The following is a 22,916-nucleotide window of genomic DNA, read 5'->3' on the forward strand; positions in this document are numbered from 1 at the left end:
GCTTCCGGACAACTGCCATGAATGGGCGGCTTTGCTGTAGCAATCCATGACCAAAGTAGCTACCCAGAAAACGTGTCTCAGCAATGCAAACCTCCGGGAGTCAAGACACAGCAGAAGCCAGGCGGCAGACTGGCCCCGTCGACCGTCCTTGAACAGGTCTACTCAATCATGGTGGTGTGTAACGGAAATACATTTTAATTTTATGGGTTCATAAGTTATATGGCAGGTCTGGCAATTTTTGTAAGGAGGTTGAGTTGGGTAACACGATGTATGAATTGCGTGGTAGTTCATTGGCTGCTTTATTGACCCTTTTTGTATGTTGACCAATTATTATTCTCCTTTGACGATAGTAGCAAAATGGTTGCCAATTGGAGTTCGATTCGTCAAATAACTCGCAATTTAATTGGTCATTCATGTGTCGGTATTACTTTGTTTTACGTGTGTTCAAGCCTTATCGACAAAATGTATTTCTGAGTGACATAATTACCGACCATTTAGCGTCTCGCCGGCTTTGCGGTCGTCGGAAGATTTTATTGTTGTAGGCGGGTCTTGAGAAACTAGTGTTGTTTTGTGAGGAGATGAAAATGGCGGCGGATGGCTGACCGCCGTCTATCGGATATTATACATAAAACTGCGATTTAAACCAGCGTTCTCTGTCGATTTTAACAGAACGTCATGTCATTTAATATGACCAGGTTTAAAGGATTTTCTAAACTCTTTGGTTGATTGAAGTTTTCCAAAAGACAAAGCGGAAAGTTCCTTTGGAAATAGATTGCTCGCTGCCTGCTGTTGCATTTTAAACTTAGACGTTCGTTTTAGTTTAGCGAACAGTTTGTTCAGCATAATAAGAGAATGTGTTTGAACTACATGCCGCAAATAACCCAGGACTGGTAACCCCCCCACCCCCTAAAACTAGCCAGACAAGTGTCTAAATTGTATCATCAGGAAGCTACACTCTATAGCTAACGTTAGCTATAACACGATAACCCTTACATAATGAACCACACTACAATCCCAAATGCAATATTGGCGCTATCAACAAACGAAAGCTTGCTAGCTAATCCCATTCTCTCGGTATTTTTTTTTTTTTTGGTGATCGACAACAATGCTTCCTTTTGGTGGGGGATAGCTAGCCAAATATGCTAGCCTCTTTACTTTAGTATTTCACTAGCTATGTCCTAGTGGTAATTATCTACCTTTAGCTGTAAATAACATAACGTTGTAATGTGTAAACGCTCGTGCTTTATTTATACGGTGGTTTTAATCAAATCAAAATGTATTAACATGGCTACGTTGCTGACTGTATTTTAAATTTAGTTTGTCAGATTTGAAAGGCTTTTTTTTTTTACCCGCAAGTGACAGTGGACATAAATATTACACTACTAGAAATAAATAGATAAGTTAAGCTACATTTCCGAGCTAGTTGTAGTGTTCAGCAGCTTGACAGCGCAATCAGGTACCCACGTGTATCGGCGAACCGCCTACCAAATAAGCAGTCCACTGTCTCAAGTGACAGTCATAAAACATGGAAGATAAGCGTCGACCAAGATTCAGCAAGCGGCTGGTAAGTAACTAGTTGGCCCAGCGTTATTTCAACGTCTCCCTGTTTTGTCTGTATTTAAAATCCATAGCTAACGGTAATTTAGACGTTGATGGTGATTAACTATTTGAAATGGCATGGACTACCGCTAGTTACTAACTATATTGAAAGGTGCGTAGTATGGGCATTTAATATTTTAGTGTGTTCAACTGTCCATATGGATTGAGATGTTGGAATTATAAAGACAGAGGAAGTGAGTTATGTTTCTAGTCTGCGGTTCAATTCCATGACTTGCACCAAGACTTGTACCCCATAGTTTAGGTTATGGGAATAACTCGTGTTTTTTCCCTAAGTAACAATTTATTTCCAATACCAAATAGCTGAGAAGCTTTATCTTGCTTGATGGCGTCGTGTAGTCCAGATTGGCACTGTTGACTGTAACTTGAGAAAGTACGATAAGTAGTGCCTTATAAAGGGAATATGGTGCATTTTTAAGACGAGCCAGGTTCATGTGTTCATCGCTTGGGGGTTAAACAATGCATCATGTCACAGTCGCTCCAAAACATTGTAAAAGCAAACAGAGCGGAAGACATTTGGTTAAAGAGGACCGGATCAACCATGTCTGGAGGAGTGAACACAGGGTTAGGTTGGGCTGGGATTAGTGTGAGAGCTAGCTAAATCCTTGGAAAGGAATATTGTACATTTTTGTTACACGGTACTTTTTCCCCCCTCCCCAATTTCATGGTGTCCAATTGGTAGTAGTTACAGTCTTGTCTCATCGCTGCAACTCCCGTACGGACTCGGGAGAGGCGAAGGTCCTCAGAAACACAACCCAACCTAGCCGCACTGCTTCTTGACACAATGCCCATCCAACTCGGAAGCCAGCCGGACCAATGTGTCAGAGGAAAAACCGTACACCTAGCGACCTGGTCAGCGTGCACTGCGCCCGGCCCGCCACAGGAGTCACTAGTGCACGATGGGACTAACCCGGACGATGCTGGACCTCCCGGTCGCGGCCGAACCCGGAATCTCTGGTGGCACAGCTAGCACTGCGATGCAGCGCCTTAGACCACTGCACCACCCGGGAGGCTACATGGTACATTTTTAATTGAGGGTCCAATATGTCAGATAAGATTATTGATTGATGTGTTTGAGGTGAGTTCTTTTTTTTTCTGCGTGTTGAGAGAATTTGAACCTGTATTGCAGGTAGGGTGACTAGGGTCTGCAGCCTACCTGACTGTGTAGAATCTGGATAGTTACAGGTGAGGTGAAACAAAAGGCTGTTACTAGGCAATGGACCATAGACCTGATGTTTATACTATACAATGGAGGTATGTGTGTGTGCACGAACAAGTGTGTGTGATTGTTAAAGTTGGGTTTTAAATGATAGTCACGTTTGTAGGAGCAGAAGCAGAACAGGCAGCATCATGCAGAGAATACGTCTTATCAATTATGAATAGGCTGAGATGTAGTCAGTAGTGGTCAGGTCTACATCTCTTAGTCTCTGGTCTGTTAGGGAGAGGGAGTTTTTTTTCTTTGCCTGTACTTTGAGCCATGCATCTCCAGAAGGCATATTGCCTGCAATACAACAGTGCCAGTGATGAAATGGGAGAAGAGAGAAGGGGATTGGAGGGGGGATGTGTGAGTGGAGAGGACACTGTGGCGAGAGCACACTGTCTGCTCTGTGAAGCAAGAGGAGAAGTTACTGGAGAGGCTGGCTGTCTGACTGGCCATGTGAGCAGAAATGCGGAAAACACGGATGGAGATAGATGGAGGGGGGGACACTGCAGAGGCGGAAGAATGACAGAGCTGGATAGACTGCAGGCCTCTTATTCTCTGAAAAGCAAGGAGAGGGGGAGCGGAGGATGGCGAACGAAGGAGAGATGCTGCTGCACTACGCCAGAGATGAAGGGATGTGGGAAGGGAGGAGGAGGAAGAAGAAGAAAGATAGGAGGAGGAGGAGGGATGGAATGGTGACACTGAAGGTGCGAGGTGTGTAGAGTCTCCATCCCACAGGATTCCCCAAGGTGCACTGCAGGAGAGGGAAAGGGCAAGATAAATATGATGGAGAGGATACTGGATTGCTACAGTGAGGGAGGGAGAGAACATCTGTAACCCTGCTGGTACTGGCTCCGAGACCCACCGTCTCTTGGCGACGATCTTTGATAATAAACATGGATAATGCAGTTAGATACTGCATCTGCCGTGTGCCCTTACCCACTCTGGTTGCTCAGGCGTCGTGGCGCGATTGTGTAGCTCAGGGTCGTCTATTGTTTCTTGAGTAGCTGAGTGAGTGGGCGGCCGGGAGACCCAGGAGGTGATCTAGACCGAAGGCGCTGGCTGTCCGTTGTTCCACAGCCAAGGCGTGTCCCAGACGGATCCACTCCCTCCCGCTCCCATGTCCCTGGCATGGTGCTCCAATCCAGACTGTTTCTCTCTCTAGAGTCTGTTGTCACACAAGCAGAATTCCTGCCTTGGGAATACTAGGTGGCGCTGGACACTGCGGTATGTGTGACCAGCAGCTGGTCTGTGTGATGTCTCAGTTAAAGGTCGTTGGTTCCGCCGGGTGCTGTAGCAACGTAGTGCGTCACTGAGAGACGGAATGCTGTGTCTCAAATGGCACCCTATTCCCTACACAGTGCACTATCTAGGGAGCCATTTGGTACGCGCAGCCACTGTCCACTGTACTGGGCAGTGGCCCAGGGGAGCACAGACCGACTGGCGCACTGCGTTACACCACTCACTCCAATGCCGTTGTGTCCGTCTCCTATACCAAACCACCTGAATGGAACAAAGATCTCCCGTCAACCCTGGCTTATAGATGGATAATGGATTTTGAATTTACTGGGACAGGGTCGTCTTCTTGAAGGGCTGGGCCGCCCGGAGCCAAGGAGGATTGCAGTGGCTAGCTGGCGGATGAGCAGTGAGATGGAGGTAGGGCTGGTACTGGTGCCTCATTCTGCATCCCATGGCACTGATTTGGCTGCTACAGCGGTGGATACTAGTGCTGTTTAATGTCTCGCTGTAGAGTGGCATTGGCTTGTGGCTGTCGTTTCACATTGTGTGGTGTTTGCAAGGAGGCGTGTGTTTGTGTGTTTAGGGCCGGCTGAGGATGTTTTAGAGGTGTGTGAGACGGGCGGAGAGATTGCATTCTCAGACACCTCTTATTGTTGTCCCTGAGCTCTGGGCTGCTGGACCCCCACCCCCTCCCTGGGTCAGCTGGTGCATTGCTATGGCAACCCTGGTCCACTCCCTGGTCCACTTTGTGTAGCTGTTAGCGATAGTGCTAATGATAACCGTCAGCTGGTAGACGGAAAGGGTTTCCCGAAAAACCTTCAGTTAAATGTTGACTAAAAAGTAGCCTCTGCCTTTCTGGCAGAATGATATCATGATTTTTTGCATCAATCCAATGGCCACTTGTTTTGCAAACTCTGAAATCACATGAGCGCTACACCACCATCAAGCCTCCAGTTGACAGATAGAGCTGGTGAATAAGTAGTGGGGATGGGGGACAATATTGAGCGGATGAGCAGGGGGAATGGAAGCACTGGGTAAAAAAAAAAGGCTCCAGGTAACCCCCCCCTTCCTTCCTCTTTATTTATCCCCCCCATCCATGAGAGAAGGGAGAGTCGGTGAGGGGAAATTAATGATATGCTACATTAGAGAGAATTGATACCCTGGCCTGAACATCAATGTATTGTGTGTGTTCTGTGTTGATGGGTTTGTGTGGGTGTGTTCTTTCCTCCTTGCCCCAGTGTGTGTTGTAATACAGATACTTTTTGTAGGAGGGAGGAGCAGGTCATGTACTGTGTGTGGGAGCATTGTTTACACAGCCAAACGCTGCGGTCTTTAAGTAGCATTACATGTTACAGAAATACCTTAAAGAACCTGGGAGAAGTATTAAGCCTAACTATTACAGAATACTGTAAATACCCTAAAATAGTGCGATGGGATTTAAAGGGTATACAGCTGCTGAACACAGAGGTAAATCTGTTCTTTATTCCTTTTCCCTCTTCCTCCTCGCATTCCTCTTCCCTATTCCCTTTTGCTTTCCACCTCTCCTTTCCCCTCTTCCTCTTCTTTCCTCTCTCCAGCGGTCGGGCACGCGGCGGCGCTACCATGACGATGGTATCTCGGACGACGAGATCGAGGGGAAGAGGACCTTTGACCTGGAGGAGAAGCTGACGAGCGAGAGGTTCACCTCAGACAGGGTCAAACGCATGGAGGGGAAAGGTCAGTGTTGGTTGTCATCACCGTAGAATGACGGAGGGTTTGAGACATTGGCTGCATCTGAAATTGCACCCTATTTCCTATATGAAATGCACTGAAGGGAATAGGGTCTCATTCGCACGTCGCTTACAAACTTGAGTGGCTTTGAGGATTCCCGTTTAGTTTATGGCTTATTGTGGTTTGTTTTTCCAGACCTCACGTTTGAGTACATCCAAAGAGGTGGGTTGAGGGACCCGATCATCTTTGAGAAGCCAGACGGACTGGGCATCAAGTACGTCCTACTTTTCCCCCTCAACTCTGTTGGAAACACACTCACTTTATTCTCTCTGGGGCGATTAGAATGGCTGAGATTGCGTTTAGTTTGTAAGTCTCTGAGTAATATGTAACCCTGGTTTGTCGTGCTCCCTAAAGGATGCCAGATCCAGACTTCAGTGTGAACGACGTCAAGATATTTGTCGGTAAGATTCCCTCCTCCAGTGCTTCTATCCAAACACGCCTCTTCCCTTTTCCAGTTCCTCTCCTTCACCCACTTCTCTCTCTTTCTCTCCATCATAACACTCCCTCATTTACATCTCCTTTATTTCTCTCCTTCCCATTTTTAACACCACAGTCAACCAAACAAGCCCTGCAGGCTCTAGTTTGATCGGATCTTGACCGTATTGCCCGGTGATATGGTCAAGTGCTGCAAAGAAGGACCTAGAAAAGCTGCAGCTGGCCCAGAACAGAGCTGCAAGTGTTGCCCTTCAATGTACACATGTCAGTCTCTCTTGGCTCCAAGTACAGGAGAGATTTGACTGCATCAATTCTTGTTTTTGAGAAATATTGTTAATTTCCAAATTGTCTGTATAAACCATTTCTATATAACTCTGATAGGCATGCTTACCCACCAGACATGCCACCAGGGGTCTCTTCACAGTCGAGACCAAATCGAGAACAGATTCAAGGCAACGCACATTATTCTAGAGACGTTATCATATGGCACACCCTTCCATCTCAAATGACTCAAGCAAACCGCAAAAAAATTGCTTCAAAACAACACCTCACAGAACAATGCCGCTCCCCATCTGACCTAATTAACTGATAGCCATTATGTACAGAGCATTCAGAACATATTCGGACCCCTTCACCTTTTCCACATTTTGTCACGTTACAGCCTTATTCTAAAATGGATTAAACTGTATAGTTTTTTTCATCTATCTAAACACAATACCCCATAATGACAAAGCAAAAACATGTTTTTGGACATTTTTGCAAAAAAAAAATGTATATATTATTCAGACCCTTTACTCACTACTTTGTTGAAGCACCTTTGGCAGCGATTACAGCCTCGAGTCTTCTTGGGTATGATGCTACAAGTTTGGCACGCCTGTATTTGGGGAGTTTCTCCCATTATTCTCTGCAGATTCTCTCAAGCTCGGTCAGGTTGGATGGGGAGCGTTGCTGCACAGCTATTTTCAAGTCTCTCCAGAGATGTTTGATCGGGTTCAAGTCCGGGCTCTGGCTGGGCCACTCAAGGACATTCAGTGACTTCTCCCGAAGCCACTCTTGCATTGTCTTGGCTGTGTGCTTAGGGTCGTTGTCCTGTTGGAAGGTGAACCTTGGCCCCAGAATGAGGACCTGAGCGCTCCGGAGCAGGTTGTCATCAAGGATCTCTCTGTACTTTGCTCCATTCATCTTTGCCTTGATCCTGACCAGTCTCCCAGTCCATGCCTGCTGCTGAGAAACATCCCCACATCATGATGCTGTCACCACCATGCTTTACTGTAGGGATGGTGCCAGGTTTTCTCCAGATGTGACGCTTGGCATTCAGGCCAAAGAGTTCTATCTTGGTTTCATCAGACCAGACAATCTTGTTTCTCATGGTCTGAGAGTCCTTTAGGTGCCTTGTGGAAAACTCCAAGCTGGCTATCATGTGCCTTTTACTGAGGAGTGGCTTCCATCTGGCCACTCTACCATAAAGGCCTGATTGGTGGAGTCCTGCAGAGATGGTTGTCCTTCTGGAATGTTCTCTGGAGCTCTCTTTCAGAGTGACCATCAGGTTCTTGGTCACCTCTCTGACCAAGGCCCTTCTCATCCGGTTGCTCAGTTTGGCCTGGTGGCCAGCTCTAGGAAGAGTCTTGGTGGTTCCAAACTTCTTCAGTTTAAGAATGATGGAGGCCAATGTATTCTTGAGGACCTGCAATATGGGCAGACATGTTTTGGTACCCTTCCCCAGATCTGTGCCTCGACACAATCCTGTCTCGGAGCTCTACGGATAATTCCTTCAACCTCATGGCTTGATCTTTGCTCTGACATGCTCTGTCAATTGTGGGACCTTAAATAGACGTGTGTGCCTTTCCAAATCATGTCCAATCAATGGAATTTACCACAGGTGGATTCCAATCAAGTTGTAGAAACATCTCAAAGATGATCAATGGAAACAGGATGCACCTGAGCTCGATTTCGAGTCTCCTAGCAAAGGGTCTGAAATCTTATGTAAATATGGTATTTCTGTTTTTTTTATCTTTAAGTTAGCAAAACATTAAAAAAAAAATATATATATATATATATAATAATTTGCTTGCCATTTTGGGGTATTGTGTGTAGATTGATGAGATTTGTATTTATTTAATCAATTTTAGAAAAAGGCTGTAACGTAACAAAATGTGGAAAAGGCAGCGTGCCTGAACCTTTCGAATGCACCGTACATATAATGATGTGTGGGTAACTGTCAGTAGGGCCTTTTTTTGTTCCCATTTTAATTGGTGTAGTTCAGTCCTTGAGCTGTTCTTGTCTATTGATGTTCTCATGTCATGTTTCGTGTTCTGGAAGAGTAGCTTCTGCTTCAGCGACAGTTAATGGGGATCCCAATAGAATACCAAATACTCTCTTACCTTCCATTTTCCTCCTCTCACCTTTTCTGTCTCCCTCTTTCTCTCCTTTGTTCCTCTCACCGTATCACCCCTCTGTCTGTACCCCTGCTCCCCCAGGCAGCAGGCGTATGATGGATGTGATGGATGTCAGTACTCAGAAGGGTATAGAGATGTCTATGGCCCAGTGGAGACGTTACTACGAGACGCCCCCCTCCCAGAGGGACAAACTCTACAACGTCATCAGCCTGGAGTTTAGCCACACCAAGCTGGAGAACCTGGTCCAGAGGCCTGCATCGGTCAGTCTGAGAGATACATACATACATACATACATACCAAGCTGACGGACCTGGTCCAGAGGCCCACGTTGGCCAGTCTGAGACACACGCGGACACACACACATGTATATATCGGCACACACACCCTCCTGTCTGTTCTTACCGCCTCCTGTGTATCCTATCAGGTGGACATCATAGACTGGGTGGACAACATGTGGCCTCGGCACCTGAAGGAGAGACAGAGAGACTCCACCAACTCCATCACAGACATGCAGTACCCCAAAGTGCAGAAGTAAGGCTCATCTGTGTCCCAAATGGCACCCTATATAGTGCACAACTTGACCATGGTCCGTAGGCCCTGTCAACTCCATCACAGATATGCAGTACCCCAAAGTGCGGAAGTGCGACCCTCTCCCTCATCAACTGCATTCTCCTTCCCTCTTTCTCTCCTCTCCTCCTCTGTTCCAGGTACTGTCTAATGAGTGTGCAGGGCTGCTACACGGACTTCCACATAGACTTCGGAGGTTCCTCGGTCTGGTACCACATACTGCGTGGAGGCAAGGTAACAACGGACTACTTGATCTTACAATGTACGACTTGGACTCGAGTCTCGACCCGTTCTATTTGGGACCTGACTTAAGACTCGGACCCTACGACTTGGGACTCGAATAAGAGTGACTCTAGTTTCCTCTCACTTCTTACCTCTTGAGCTCTTACTTCCTGTCAGGTGTTCTGGCTGATCCCGCCCACGCCTCAGAACCTGGAGTTGTATGAGGACTGGGTGTTGTCAGGGAAACAGGGAGACATCTTCCTGGGAGACAAGGCCCAGGACTGTCAGAGGATAGAGCTGAAGCAGGGCTATACCTTCATGATCCCCTCAGGTACCCACTTAATATGTTGTGAAATCTGGTGTGAATGGATTGTAATGTTGTTGTTTTTTAAATGTAGAACTGCCTTAATTTTGCTGGACTCCAGGAAGAGTAGCTGCTGCCTTGGCAGCACACACACACACACACGTTTAATCATACTCATACTTTGGCACACACACACATACAGATATTTAACTGTTTAAACTTTAACCTAGTGTTCCTGTTTCTAATGTTTCTTTGTTTGTGTCCTATCAGGTTGGATCCACGCGGTCTACACTCCAGTGGACACCCTGGTGTTTGGGGGAAACTTCCTCCACAGCTTCAACATCCCCATGCAACTCAACATCTACAGCATCGAGGACAGGACACGGGTGGGACACACACTCTCTTTCATCTCTCTCTCCTAAATGCACTGACTCTTTTTTTTTTTATTCCTGAGCACTCGTAGAAGAGACGTTCCAATGTATGTAGTGGAAGTTACTAATAAATTGAAAGTTTAACTTGGTGTCTCTGCAGGTACCAGCTAAGTTCCGTTACCCGTTCTACTATGAGATGTGTTGGTACGTGTTGGAGAGATACCTCTTCAGTCTGACCAACACCTCCTACCTCACGCCTGACTTCCAGAAACACTCCCTGGGCATCGGTCAGTGCCAACACTACCCCCTCTCTGTCTCTCTCTGTTCTCTCACCCCTCCCCTCTGTTTCTCTGTTCTCTCACCCCTCCCCTCTGTTTCTTTGTTCTCTCACCCCTGTTCTCACCCCTCCCCCTCTGCTCTCTCACCCTCTCTCTCCCCCTCTCTGTTCTCTCACCCCTCCCCTCTGTTTCTCTGTTCTCACCCCCCCCCCCCTCTGCTCTCCCTCTGTTCTCTCACCCCCTCCATCTCTCTCTCCACCACCTCTACTATTCCAGCTTTACAGCAGGCAGCTCAGCACTTCTCTAACCACCATTACTCTATATTAGGTGGTTACGTTTGAATGACAGCACGAGATCTATAACTCGAGACGTGCGTTCTCTGTATTTCGTTAGACTAAAAACCGTGCCTTTTCTCTTTCCAACTCCACCTCTTAATCTCTCCGTCCATCCCTCCCTCCCTCCCTCCCGCCAGGTCTTACCAGAGACCCCTCCACCTGTGAGTCGGTCAACGGGCACACCCAGGAGGAGGATGAAGAGGAGGCTCCCCCGACCCAGGGCTCTAAGCCCGGGGTGAAGGTTCACCTCACGCCCTTTGAGCTGGAGGGGCTGTGGAACCTGCTGGGGAAGCTAGAGTCTCTGCCCTCACAGAAGAACTGTGTCCCGGCGGGCATACACGATGCTCCCGCTCTGCTGCACGACATCAGGGTGAGGGATGGATGGATGTGGGTGTCTGACAGAATGAAATATCCTCATATCAAAGTGGATGCATACGCATGACTGACTGACTAAGTCACTTTGGATAAAAACCGTCTGCTAAATGGCGTATATATTATAAAGGTTTTGTGTGTGTGTTTTCATGTACTGACCTTCTCTTGTCCTCTGTAAGGCCCTGCTGAAGGAGCATGCTAATGACATCCCCAAACTGTCCTACACTGGCAAGCCCATCGTCAAGTGGCCCAAGAGGGTGAGAAGCAGACACCGCATTCAGTCACATGCTCATATTGGCCCTTTACACTCCTACCCATATACATGATCAGATTGGCAGGTTTGGAGGGCAATACGCGCCTTCATTTGGACGCAGTGGCTGTACAGTAACTTGATATACCTGACGTCAGAGCTCAGTCTGTCTGCTTCACAGCGCTGGATGGGTTTGGACTGACAGCCGTGTTTTGAACTTGAGCACCACACGCGACAAGAAGATGCCCTCGTCCCTCCCGCTAATTGGGCGACCTATTGCACCTTTTTTTGTTGTCTGACTGAGAGAAACGCTGTAAATTTAAGAGGACTCGGATGTATTTAGAACGGTGGAAAGGTCGAGGATGACAATAAATACCGCTTTGATGTCGTTACAAGCAAGCCAAACACCTGGGAGTCCAAATGTGCACTTCACTTTTCCGTATCATAAAAGTCATGTCTATACAGTGACAACGTTACAAGATAACATGGCGGCGTACCCTGTTCCGAACAGAATGAGCCTATGTTTGTTTGTTTGTGGGGGGGGAATTAGCCGCGGAACAAGCACTCCTGACTGACTTTCTATGCTCACCAAAATTCCAATCTGTTTCTCTGAATTGTCTTGTGAAAGCCTAACGCTGTAAGATCGTATTTTAGAACTTAGCGAGTCATGTTGGCAATAGAATACGCTTTCAAATGATGCCCACCTCACCCAGACTGCAGTTTTCTAGTGAGATGTTTTTGGACAGCGTGAACCACAACAGTAATTGTACGACGTTGCCGATGCAGGGCTGTGTTCCAAACAAATCAACTACAAGTCTGCTGCTCTAGTTCCTCAACGGCACAACTAGGAGAGCTCAAAAAAAAGTACCTTTTTTTTTATAGTTGAAGACTCTTCACATAAAAGTGCATTGAAATTCATATTTTTTATAATGTTACTGAAAGTATCCAGATTACAGTAAATGTAAAATGCAAATCAAGTTTAAATGTTTGGATTCCATCTTGTGTCAGGTGAACTGTTGTCCTCAACTTTGGTTTAATCATTTTCCCATAATGTCCAAACTGTTGCTACCGTGTTTATGCTTTTTAATAGTTGTTCTGTGAGAAACATAAACCTGTAGCCCGGTCCATATAGGCCTATCCCCACAAGTGTTAACACACACACATACATACTGTGCAAGTCATGCCACATTCTTAGACTGCTACACACCTCACTTTAAATCGATGTACTTTTCTGACTCCTAAATCCAAGGGTGATTTAATCCACAGAGGGATGCTTTCCCAGACAGATTTAAGCCTAGTGCTGGACTGTTGCCTTCGTCTCCCCTATTGTTTAGATTATTATTATTTTTTTTTACTTTGAATTCACCTTTATCTCAATAATTCTCGTCCCCCTCCTTCCAGCCGTCGTGGTACCAGCCCCCTCCCCCTCCTCCCCCGGTGGCTCGTCCCAAGCTGTCTGCCACGGTGGTGCCCCCGCGACCCCAGAAGCCCGCTTCCTCCATGTCCGTGCTGCGGCGGCGGCGTGTGCGGTGTAAGCGCTGCGAGGCGTGCGTCAGGACGGAGTGCGGGGACTGTAACTTCTGCAGGGACATGAAGAAGTTCGGAGGGCCGGGGAAACTCAAACAGACCTGCGTGCTCCGACAGTGTCTGGCGGTGAGAGCGAGCCGGGGGGTGTGTGTGTGTGTGAGCGAGTGGGATGGTGTGTGTGTGTGTGAGAGAGAGAGAGCGAGCGGGGGGGAGGGAGGGCATGTGTGGGTTTGGATGTGTGTGTGTGAGATGTTTCATCCGTACAGTAGAAGCATTGTCACTGTCTCCCTCTCTTTGCTAGCTGTGTGTATCGTCTACTGCTTTCCTTTGATGCCTGGGTCCTTACTCTGTATCTCTTCTTCCCAGCTAGTATACGGTGTGTGTGTGTGTGTGTGTGTGTCATTCTGACAGAATATACTAGTCTGTCAGTATATTAACTCTTCCCTTTCTCTCCCCCAGCCGGGTCTGCCCCTGTCAGTGGTGTGTGAGATCTGTGCAGAGGGGAACCAGGAGGGAGGAGAGGGGCCAGTCTTCGCCCTCACCCTCATGGAGTGTTCCAACTGTGCCCAGATAGCCCACCCCGCCTGCCTGAAGGTAACACCGACACTCTCCTCAAACTATACCCTACCTTCAAGTTTCAGCTTGATTTGCCATATGTAATAAATGCATGTTGAAATCTTACTCACCAGAGCTCTCACAATCAAATCAGCATTAAAACACACGACATCACTTTTAGTTGTTGTCTGTCATCAGTACAGATGGAGGTTAAACTCTCCCTCTACCTCTCTCTGTTGGTTCTCAAACAAAATGCTTTACACTTCTCTGACCATCTCTCTCTGTCTCTCTCCCTCCACCTCTGTCTCTCTCCCTCCACCTCTGTCTCTCTCCACCTCTGTCTCTCTCTCCACCACTGTCTGTCTCTCTGGCTCCACCACTGTCTCTCTGGCTCCTCCACTGTCTCTCTGGCTCCACCACTGTCTCTCTGGCTCCACCACTGTCTCTCTCTGTCTCTCCGTCTCTGTGTGTCTCTAGGTAACAGGGGATGGTGTGGTGAATACAGATCTGCCCAGCTGCTGGGAGTGTCCCAAATGTGTTCTGGGAATCACCGACACTGAGGTAGACCCTCCTCTATCCACACACACACACACACACACTGTGTCCCGGCTAGCTAACGGCCGTGACTCTCTCCCTGTGCTGTGTGTCAGTCTTCGGGCACCGATGATGATGACAGTGGGGCTCCGTTGGCCTCGGCGCTGGCGTGAGCTCCCTCTCCGCCACCCAGGGGCCTCTAGGGGTCTCCATGGAGCCAGGCTCTGCTCCTGGGTTGGGGGATGAGGGCTGGGGCAGGGCGATACTGCTATACCCAGGGCTGGTTCCCAACCCCCCCTCCTGGTTCTCCGAGGCGCCCCTTCCCTCCCCTGGGCAGCTACTACTAGAGCAGCACGGCCTCAAGCGGGCGGGGAGATGGGCAAGCGGGCGCAGGAAGAGGGTGAGAGGCCTACCGCTGCCACCGTCCTTCCCCCCCGCCCGTTACATCATCATCACGCGCCTATCGCTGCTCTGACTGACGAGGGGAGCAGCTGGGGGAGACGTGGGGCTTTGGGCTCCACAAATACTGTCTGAATGTAGAACCCTTTGCTTTAGGGTCGATATCAGATACTTTATCTGTGTCTGTTTTCAGCTTGCCTGGCTTAATGGACCAATAGAAAAGTCTGGCACTCCAGGCAGACTCAAGAAAAATATTTAAAGGGGTTTTCAACTATTTGAACCCAGGTCTAGTCCATGTATTTGTGAGACAGTATTTGTGGAGCAGAAAGTGTTTGTAGCCTGAACGAAAGCCCAGTGCATGTGGAGGTTGAGCGAGAGAAACAGCAGCTTGTGATGTGAATGTGCTTGTCTGTCTTCAGTGCAGCAGGCATTATGTCAACAGAGATGTTACAGTATTCAATGAACAGTGAATTTCTGTTGCATTGATGTTTCTTTCTTTTTTTGATTTCAGGTGAAGGGGGACAAGAATAAAATGTTACACGCGGTAAGTATGGCAGCCAATAAAAAGGTATTCAATTAAACCGAAGACAGTTTTTCACCCTTTCCCTAAAGGATACTTTGCTCCCTCTTCTTTCCTCTCTCCTTTCCTCTGCCCTCTTTCATTTTCTCCTTTCCTCCTTCCTTCCAGAAACGCAAGTCTTCTTCGTATCTCGACGGTCGCATCGCCAAGATCTACCGTCGCCACAGCCGAGACGACGACGACTCGGGCAGTGATGATGATGATGATGATGACGAAGGCTCCAGGGGCGGAGGAGGAGGCGCGGCGCAGAAGATGTCCGGGCCACGCCCACGCGGCAGTGGCTCCGCCTCTCGGAGAGGTTACGGGACTGGGAGGCGGGGCATTTGGAGAGGCTCCTCCCACAGAGGGGCAGGCCGCGGAAGCGGGCTGGCCCCTCACTCCTCCCTGAAGATGAGGCGCGGCAGAGGAGGGCTGGGGGCGGGCCGAGGGGATAGAGAGGGGGGGCGTAGGGAGAGGGGAGGGAGAGTACGCCTCCGGGGAGGCACCAGGATGCAGAGACGCAGGGACGAGTCAGAGGAGGATGACGACGATGATGACGACGACGAGGAAGATGACGACAGCGAGGAAGATCGGCAGCATCACCACCGGCAACGCCGCAGGCGGAGGAGAACGGACGACGATGAGGAAGACGACGATGAGGAAGACGACGATGAGGAAGACAGCTCGGCCCGGGACCTGGAGGGGGAGGATGAGGACGTGGAGGATGAGGAAGACGACGAGAACCGGTCAGACTCTGAACCAGAGCCTCCCGTCCTCCTGGTGTCTGACCTTAACGACGACCTCCTAAACGGCTCGTACCTGACAGTGACCCTACAGCGCCCCCCCAGGGCCAAACGCCACCCCGGCTCCATCGTGCCCAAGCTGGAGGCCGCCATGTCTCCCAGAACCCACGGCGGCGGTCCAGGTTACGTCCAGCATAAAACCCTCGGGAAGACGCGGCACAAAAACGGCACGGTCGCCACCGGCAACGGCCTGGCCCAGCCCGCCAAGAATCCAGTCGGCCGGCCGCCTCGTCATCGTATCAACAATCCCCACGGCGACACAGCAGACAGGGAAAGAGAGAGGGACACTGCCTCTCATTCCTCCTCTGACTCCTCGGCCTCCCCCCCCACCCCTCCTCCCCACTCCTCCCACTCTCCTTCCTCGCTCCTGTCGCTTCCCTCCTTCAAGGATGTAGGAAACGAGAAAGGAGGGGAGAAGGAGGTGTGGGTGGCGGTGTTCTGTTACCTGAGCAGAGCCGAGCTGGCTAGCTGTATGACTGTCTGTAAGGCCTGGTATAAATGGTGAGTGTGTTATTAGATTCCAATTCACAGCCATAAGCATGGCTTGTAAGTGATTGGGGGGGGGGAATCTATACAGTTGCATATTGGCATATTATTTTTGGCGATATATGGTATTAACAATATCGCAATATTTTCTGCTAGTTGGTTGTTCTCCATCTTTTTAAATATGGAGCCAATTTGTTTTCAGCACTTATTTCCATGACTGATCCAAACTGGTTTCTCATGGCTTTGTTGTCTCTCTCCAACAGACATCTATATGGTGAGCAATATGTTTGGAACATCGAATCGCAATAAAATGACAGTATCCAATCGCGTTACTTATAGAATCGCAATCCATATCGTATCGGCACCTAAGTATGGCGATAATATCATATCGTGAGGTCCCTGGCAATTACCAGCCCTACTTATTGTTTCTATAGACAAAGGAGTTTATTTCCTGTTTCTGGTTCAACGCAGCTTCAGGATATTTTCTTCCATTTTTAAAATGGCATGACACTCTCCTTTAATCTGTGGACCAAAGGGCACTTTCTGTGGGGCTTCTCCATGAAGCGTGGTTTTTACACCAGAGGACGAGGAGACAGTCATGTCATTTTTAATGGATGAAAAATACTAAAGCTGCGTTGAAACGGAACCAGGAAACCTCCTTTATCTAACAGTACTATCCTCGTTTCTGTACCCCCCTCTCCTCTCCTCCCTCCTCTCTGTAGGAGTTGTGACAAGCGTCTGTGGAGTGGTGTGGATGTATCGCGGTGTCCCTCCCTCTCCTCCCAGGCCGTGCAGGGCATCATCAAACGCCAGCCCACCTCCCTGGACCTTTCCTGGACCCCCGTGTCCAAGAGACAGATCACCCTGCTCATACACCGCCTGCCAGGTAGGACACACATATATAGCTACTGTACACACACACACACACACAACAACATCCACCACAACAGTCTACACACACACCTTACCATTGCAAGATGAATTAAAACCTTCTCCATCCTCTCTCTCTCTTCCACCCCGTCTCTTCCATCAGGTCTGAAGGAGTTGATGATAGCAGGTTGCTCCTGGTCGTCCATGTCAGCCCTGTCCACCCCCAGCCTGCCGTGCCTCCGTACCCTGGACCTGCGCTGGGCAGAGGGGGTCAAAGACACCCAGATCAGGGACCTGGTCACACCACCAGGTCACTAGCCGATACTAACTGACTAACAGGGGTGTTAGGAGTTAAATCTCTCTCCTTTTCCTACAGGCCGTTATGACTGCAGCAGGCCACTGGTGCCGTGTGTGTTTGACTATAGTAGTTTGTCTTTGAGGAATTATGTAGCTGCTTCACCTCCCCTATGATGAATGAATCTCGAGTTTTAGGTGGTTGGGTTTGGCGAGTAAGTATTGTATATTGAATGGGGTGGGTGTGTGACGGTACTGTACGTATCTAACCCCTCTCTCCCTGCAGGTTGTGACAGTCGGTCTCGGCTGCGTGGCTGTGTGGCGCTGCGTCTAGCCGGCCTGGACATCAGTGACTCCACCCTGAGGCTGATTCTCCGTCACATGCCCCTGCTAGAGAGGCTGGACCTGGCCCACTGCAGGGACCTCACGGATCAGTCCGTCTGCCTGCTCACCGCCGCCGGCACACGCAACACGCTCACGGAGATCAACCTCGCAGGTAGGTGCGCACACACACACACATACTCTCTCCCTCCCATGGAATGCATAGAGATAAACCTTGAAGGTACACACAACCCACATGTGAATTTGCAATTGCTGAGATCAGCCTCGCAAGTACACACACACACACTAATTTCCTTCATACAGGTTGTACACCTCTACCTCTGTCTAAGCCCTCCTTGCCCCTCCTCCCCTTCCTCCCCCAGGCTGTAACAAGCTGACGGACGGCTGTCTGGCGTACCTGAAGAGGGCGTCTGGCCTGGCGCTGCTAGACCTGCGGGGCTGCAAAGGTGTGACGCTGCGGGGCTGTGAGGGCTTCATCTCGGACCTCTCTCACTGCGTCCTGTTCTGTATGACGGAGGAGAAACTCATCCAGAGGATATCGTAAAACTGACCCTGTTCTTACCCCTACGCAAGGGGCACGTAGAGACCCCATACCAGCCAGGCAGGGGGGAGAGATGGGGAGCAGCCAACACCCCTCCCCCAAAAAGGAGAGCAAGCGCTCCAGAAAAAAGAGGGCGAGCAAAAAATAAAAGTGAAAAGACGTTCCCACTCCTCACTTGGGATGATAGAAGACATGAGGAGAGGATGGAGGGATGGTGTCAGGAGAGGGGAGAATGTGCTGTTGCAGCGTCTTGTGTTTATTAGGAGGGTTAGGAATCATATGAATAGCACAGACACTTGTTAATGTTGTTCACGCTACAGGGCTGAAAATGGGAACCCTGGGCCTCCCGCAGTGGTCTAAGGCATCGCAGTGCTACCTGTGCCACTAGAGATCCGGGTTCAAGTCCAGTCGCAGCCGGACGTGACCGGGAGACCCATGAGGCGGTGCGAAATTGGCCCAGCGTCGTCCAGGTTAGGGGAGGGTTTGGCCCGCCATGATGTCCTTGTCCCATCACGCACTAGCGACTCCTGTGGCGGGCCGGGCACAATGCACGCTGACACGGTCGCCAGGTGTACGGTGTTTCCTCCGACACATTGGTGCGGCTGGCTTCCGGGTTAAGTGGGCATTGTCAAGAAGCAGTGCGGCTTGGATGGGTTGTGTTTCTGAGGACGTATGGCTCTCGACCTTCGCCTCTCCCGAGTCCGTACGGGAGTTGCAGCGATGAGACAAGACTGTAACTACCAATTGGACACCACAAAAGTGGGGAGAAAAAACGTTAAAAAAAGAAAATGGTAACCCTATGGATTGAATGTGGGTTTTTGTGCTACATGGTCTATGGTCTACATGAACTAGAGTGAATTAGGGTTTAGGTTTCAGGGGGGGTTGTGAGGGAAGGGGACTGGGGAAGACTCAGACATGACTGGTGTGTCCCACTAGGTCCAGATTCTATGCCACACTGCCCAACACTTCCACGGACTCCTTGGGGAAACCGAGGAGACTCGGAAGCACCGAGGGGATGATGATGATGATGATGAAATGCAAACGAGTGCCGACCCATTCCTAGAAATCCCCCCCATTTCAGCTCTCAGCTCTCTTCTTTTCGTGCCATCCTCACCGCTGTTCCTTACGCTTACAGCCATGAGTTTTGTTGGATAAAAACCGTACTGTATCTCTCATTAGTTACATCCAAAATGGTACCCTGTTCCTCATAGTACACTACTACAGAGCCCTGGTCAAAGGTAGTACTCTATATAGGGAATAGGGTGCTATTTGGGACAAATACATTGTTTCTCTTCAGTTTTACTTGACTCCCTTTCTCACTACCAGCCACTACAGGTCTTAACTTTGCTTCTTTGAATTCCCTCATTTGACAGACTATTTTCCTCCTGTCATTTTAATGTCTTTCCTTTCTGTCAGTCTTTTTACAGGTGTAACGTTTTGTTCGTCCCCCTGTCTCTGTCCCCCATAATGTTATTGTTAATAATGTTGAACCGGAGGGCTCTTGGGTTGGGCGCGTCCCAAATGTCAGCCGTATCCCAATATAGCGTACTACTTTTGAAAAGTATTGCACTATATAGGGAATAGGATACCATTTGGGACGCAATCTTGGTGAATTGTTTTGGGTACCCTACTGCAGTTGCTCAATGGGACTGTAATGTGCCTGTAGCATTGCAATCAATTATATAATTATTTTCTGAAATGTTTTGCAGAAATTGTTAATTTGTGGTTTTTACAAGAAAAAAAGAAGAAATTAAAACAAGAAAAATCTGAAATGAATAGTGTGTGCGCATGTCTTGATTGAAATTAAGTTGAGGTCAGTTGCCAAATACAGTGCCAGTCAAGAGTTTGGACACCTACTCATTCAAGGGTTTTTCTTTATTTTTACTATTTTCGACAATGTAGAATAATAGTGAAGACGTGACACATGGAATCATGTAATAACCAAAAAAGTGTTAAAAAAATCGAAATAAATAATAAAACCCTTACACAGTCTGGAGGTGTGTTGGGTCATTGTCCTGTTGAAAAACAAATGATAGTCCCACTAAGCCCAAACCAGATTGGATGATGCATCGCTGCACAGTGGTGTGGTAGCCATGCTGGTTAAGTGTGTCTTGAATTATAAATACATCGCTGACCATGTCACCAACAAAGCACCATCACACCACCACCTCCATGCTTCACAGTGGGAACTACACATGCTGAGATCATCCGTTCACCTACTCTGCGTCTCACAAACACAGCGGTTGGAACCAAAAATCTCAAATTTGGACTCATCAGACCAAAGGACAGATTTCCACCGGTCTAATGTCCATTGCTCGTGTTTCTTGGTCCAAGCAAGTCTCTTCTTATTATTGGTGTGGTTTCTTTGCAGAAATTTGACCATGAAGGCCGGATTCAGCCAGTCTCCTCTGCAGTTGATGTGGAAATGTGTGAAGCATTTATTTGAGCTGCAATTTCTGAGGCTGGTAACTAATGAACTTATCCTCTGCAGCAGAGGCAACTCGGGGTCTTCCTTTCCTGTGGCGGTCCTCATGAGAGCCTGTTTCATCATAGCGCTTGATGGTTTTTGTGACTGCACTTGAAACTTTCAAAGTTCTTGAAATTTTCCACATTAACTGACCTCCATTAAAGTAATGATGGACTGTTGTTTCTCTTTGCTTATTTGAGCTGTTCTTGCCATAATATGGACTTAGTCTTTTACCAAATACAATTACAACACAACCGATTGGCTCAAAAGTATTAAGAAGGAAAGAGATTCCACAAATTAACAAGGCACACCTGTTAATTGAAATGCATTCCAGGTGACTACTTCAAGAAGAATACCAAGAGTGTGCAAAGCTGTCAAGGCAAAGGGTGGCGACTTTGAAGAATCTCATAAAATATATTTTGGTTTAACACTTTTTGCTACATGATTCCATAGTTTTGATCTCTTCAATATTATTCTACAATGTAGAAAATAGTTTTTAAAAAATTATGGAATGAGTAGGTGTTTCAACTTTTGACTGGTACTGTAAGCTATCATGTATGTTGGCTGCAGTGTTCATACTGAACATTGTCTCTACATTACTTAAAATCCACTACAATCCATAAGCTTTTAGGGATTATAAAACAATTATTTAATGGTATTCATTTATAAGTGGTTAAAACTTAGAAGGCTCCCATGCACAAAAAGATGTCCCAGTGGTCCCTGGGAAACGTAGTGCACTCCTACAGTTACCGTCTCTGTTGTAGGCTCATCATTAAAGAGAAACTGCAACTCAAAAACTAAACGCTAACTATATAAACAAGTATATCTCCTTTTTAAATAGGATAACATATGCAAGATAAAACATGTAGCAAACAATAGCTTATTAGGCTATGTGTGCATCTGAAATGGAACCCTATTCCCTATATAGTGCACTACCTTTGACCAGGGTTCATATGGCTCTTGTCAAAAGTAGTGCACTATATAAGGAATAGGTTGCCATTCCAGACACCCTATATCTGTCAGTATTTCATATGTAACATAATGTCGTGTGTTTGAAAGCGGTATATAAAACAACTTTATACATGCTTCTATTGGGCAATATCTATGTAGGTAGAGTAATTCCTCTGTAACAATGTCCTGTGTTGAAAGCCTATAGAGGGTTCAGGATGGAGGAGAAGGAGAAAGCGTTGAGCTTGTATCCCGTTCCACTGTAGAACTTATTCTGGAACTCCACCCTGGGAAGAAAGAAAATGGGAATATTAGGGATGGAGAATGATGTGGCGTGAAGGACGTCACGCTGCTTATTCAGTGACTACCACTTCCTCCTGACATGACTCGCGCTGAGGCTCGAACCAAGGACCTCTGCTTTGCTAGCACATGTGACTGCACTCCCGAAGCGTCTTACCAGTACGCGCCACCGACACGTTCACAATTCTGTGACACTTCAGGCTGAGAAGTTTCATACATCCCCATGTGTGTTGTGTTGTGCGTGGGATACAAATCAACTGGTTGTGTGTGCATTATTTCATGTGTTTGTACGCCTGTGTGAGGGTGAGAGATGGAAGACATCGATGGACAACAGTATGTGTTTGGTATGTGAATGACCTAAGAGAGATGGAACAAATTGTGACCCACCAGTGCAATCTGAGCGCGTGCAGGAAGGTGGACAGCCCCTCCATGACGAGCAGGATGGAGATGGTGAGTGTGGCAAAGAAGGAAAAGATGACGGCTAGAACTACAGATCCCATGTAGCCCTGCCACGACAGGCTGATATGCATCACCATCACCCATTGCACCTCCGACAGCTCTGCAACACACACACACAACTGGTATTATGCCGTGTTTAAAACAACTGGGAACTCTGAAATCTCTGACTTCAGTGCGTTCGAGACAACTGGTAACTCTGAGAAAAACTAGCTTAGACTGAAAAATCGTTTTCAATGGTCATTCAAGTCGGAATTCCAAGACGGAAACGCTGTCATTTTTCTAGAACTCTCCGTTGTCTTGAAAGAACCAGTAGTAGTCTGTCACTTTTCCATTAAGCAAAAACCATACAAATACATGTGGGTTCTTTTTTTTTATATACAGTACCAGTCAAAAGTTTGGACACACCTGCTCATTCAAGGGTTTTTCTTTATTTTTACTATTTTCTACAGTGAAGACATAAACTATGAAATAAACA

At 47.9% G+C, this 22,916-nt stretch overlaps 1 protein-coding gene across 4 annotated transcripts; it reads left to right on the forward strand.

Moving 5' to 3' along the window:
* Positions 1-6: 6 nt before the first annotated feature.
* On the forward strand, positions 7-20,259 carry kdm2aa (lysine (K)-specific demethylase 2Aa). 4 transcript variants are annotated; one of them, XM_071407277.1, is made up of 21 exons: positions 7-174; positions 5,635-5,773; positions 5,963-6,041; positions 6,182-6,228; positions 8,740-8,918; positions 9,083-9,189; positions 9,366-9,459; positions 9,625-9,778; positions 10,022-10,137; positions 10,283-10,409; positions 10,873-11,105; positions 11,287-11,364; positions 12,759-13,010; positions 13,344-13,478; positions 13,917-14,000; positions 14,884-14,916; positions 15,061-16,235; positions 16,943-17,106; positions 17,254-17,400; positions 17,671-17,880; positions 18,089-20,259. In XM_071407277.1, exons 1-21 carry the CDS (start codon positions 22-24, stop codon positions 18,268-18,270), a joined length of 3,888 nt encoding a protein of 1,295 aa, XP_071263378.1. In that variant the 5' UTR covers positions 7-21; the 3' UTR covers positions 18,271-20,259. The 4 variants fall into 4 exon arrangements, with proteins under 4 accessions (XP_071263378.1, XP_071263380.1, XP_071263379.1 ...); XM_071407279.1 differs by lacking the exon at positions 7-174 and adding an exon at positions 564-1,564; XM_071407278.1 differs by lacking the exon at positions 7-174 and adding an exon at positions 2,502-2,636.
* Positions 20,260-22,916: the final 2,657 nt, after the last annotated feature.

Source organism: Salvelinus alpinus, chromosome 6 (assembly GCF_045679555.1).
Source record: "Salvelinus alpinus chromosome 6, SLU_Salpinus.1, whole genome shotgun sequence".
In the NCBI taxonomy this organism is placed as follows: Eukaryota; Metazoa; Chordata; class Actinopteri; order Salmoniformes; family Salmonidae; genus Salvelinus; species Salvelinus alpinus.

Excerpts from the sequence above, each read along its gene's own strand:
- kdm2aa (XM_071407277.1), top strand. The coding sequence starts at position 22 with ATGGGCGGCTTTGCTGTAGCAATCCATGACCAAAGTAGCTACCCAGAA. Across the intron at positions 9,779-10,021 it reads TACCTTCATGATCCCCTCAG|GTTGGATCCACGCGGTCTAC; the intron begins GTACCCACTTAA and ends GTGTCCTATCAG. Across the intron at positions 14,001-14,883 it reads TGGGAATCACCGACACTGAG|GTGAAGGGGGACAAGAATAA; the intron begins GTAGACCCTCCT and ends TTTTGATTTCAG.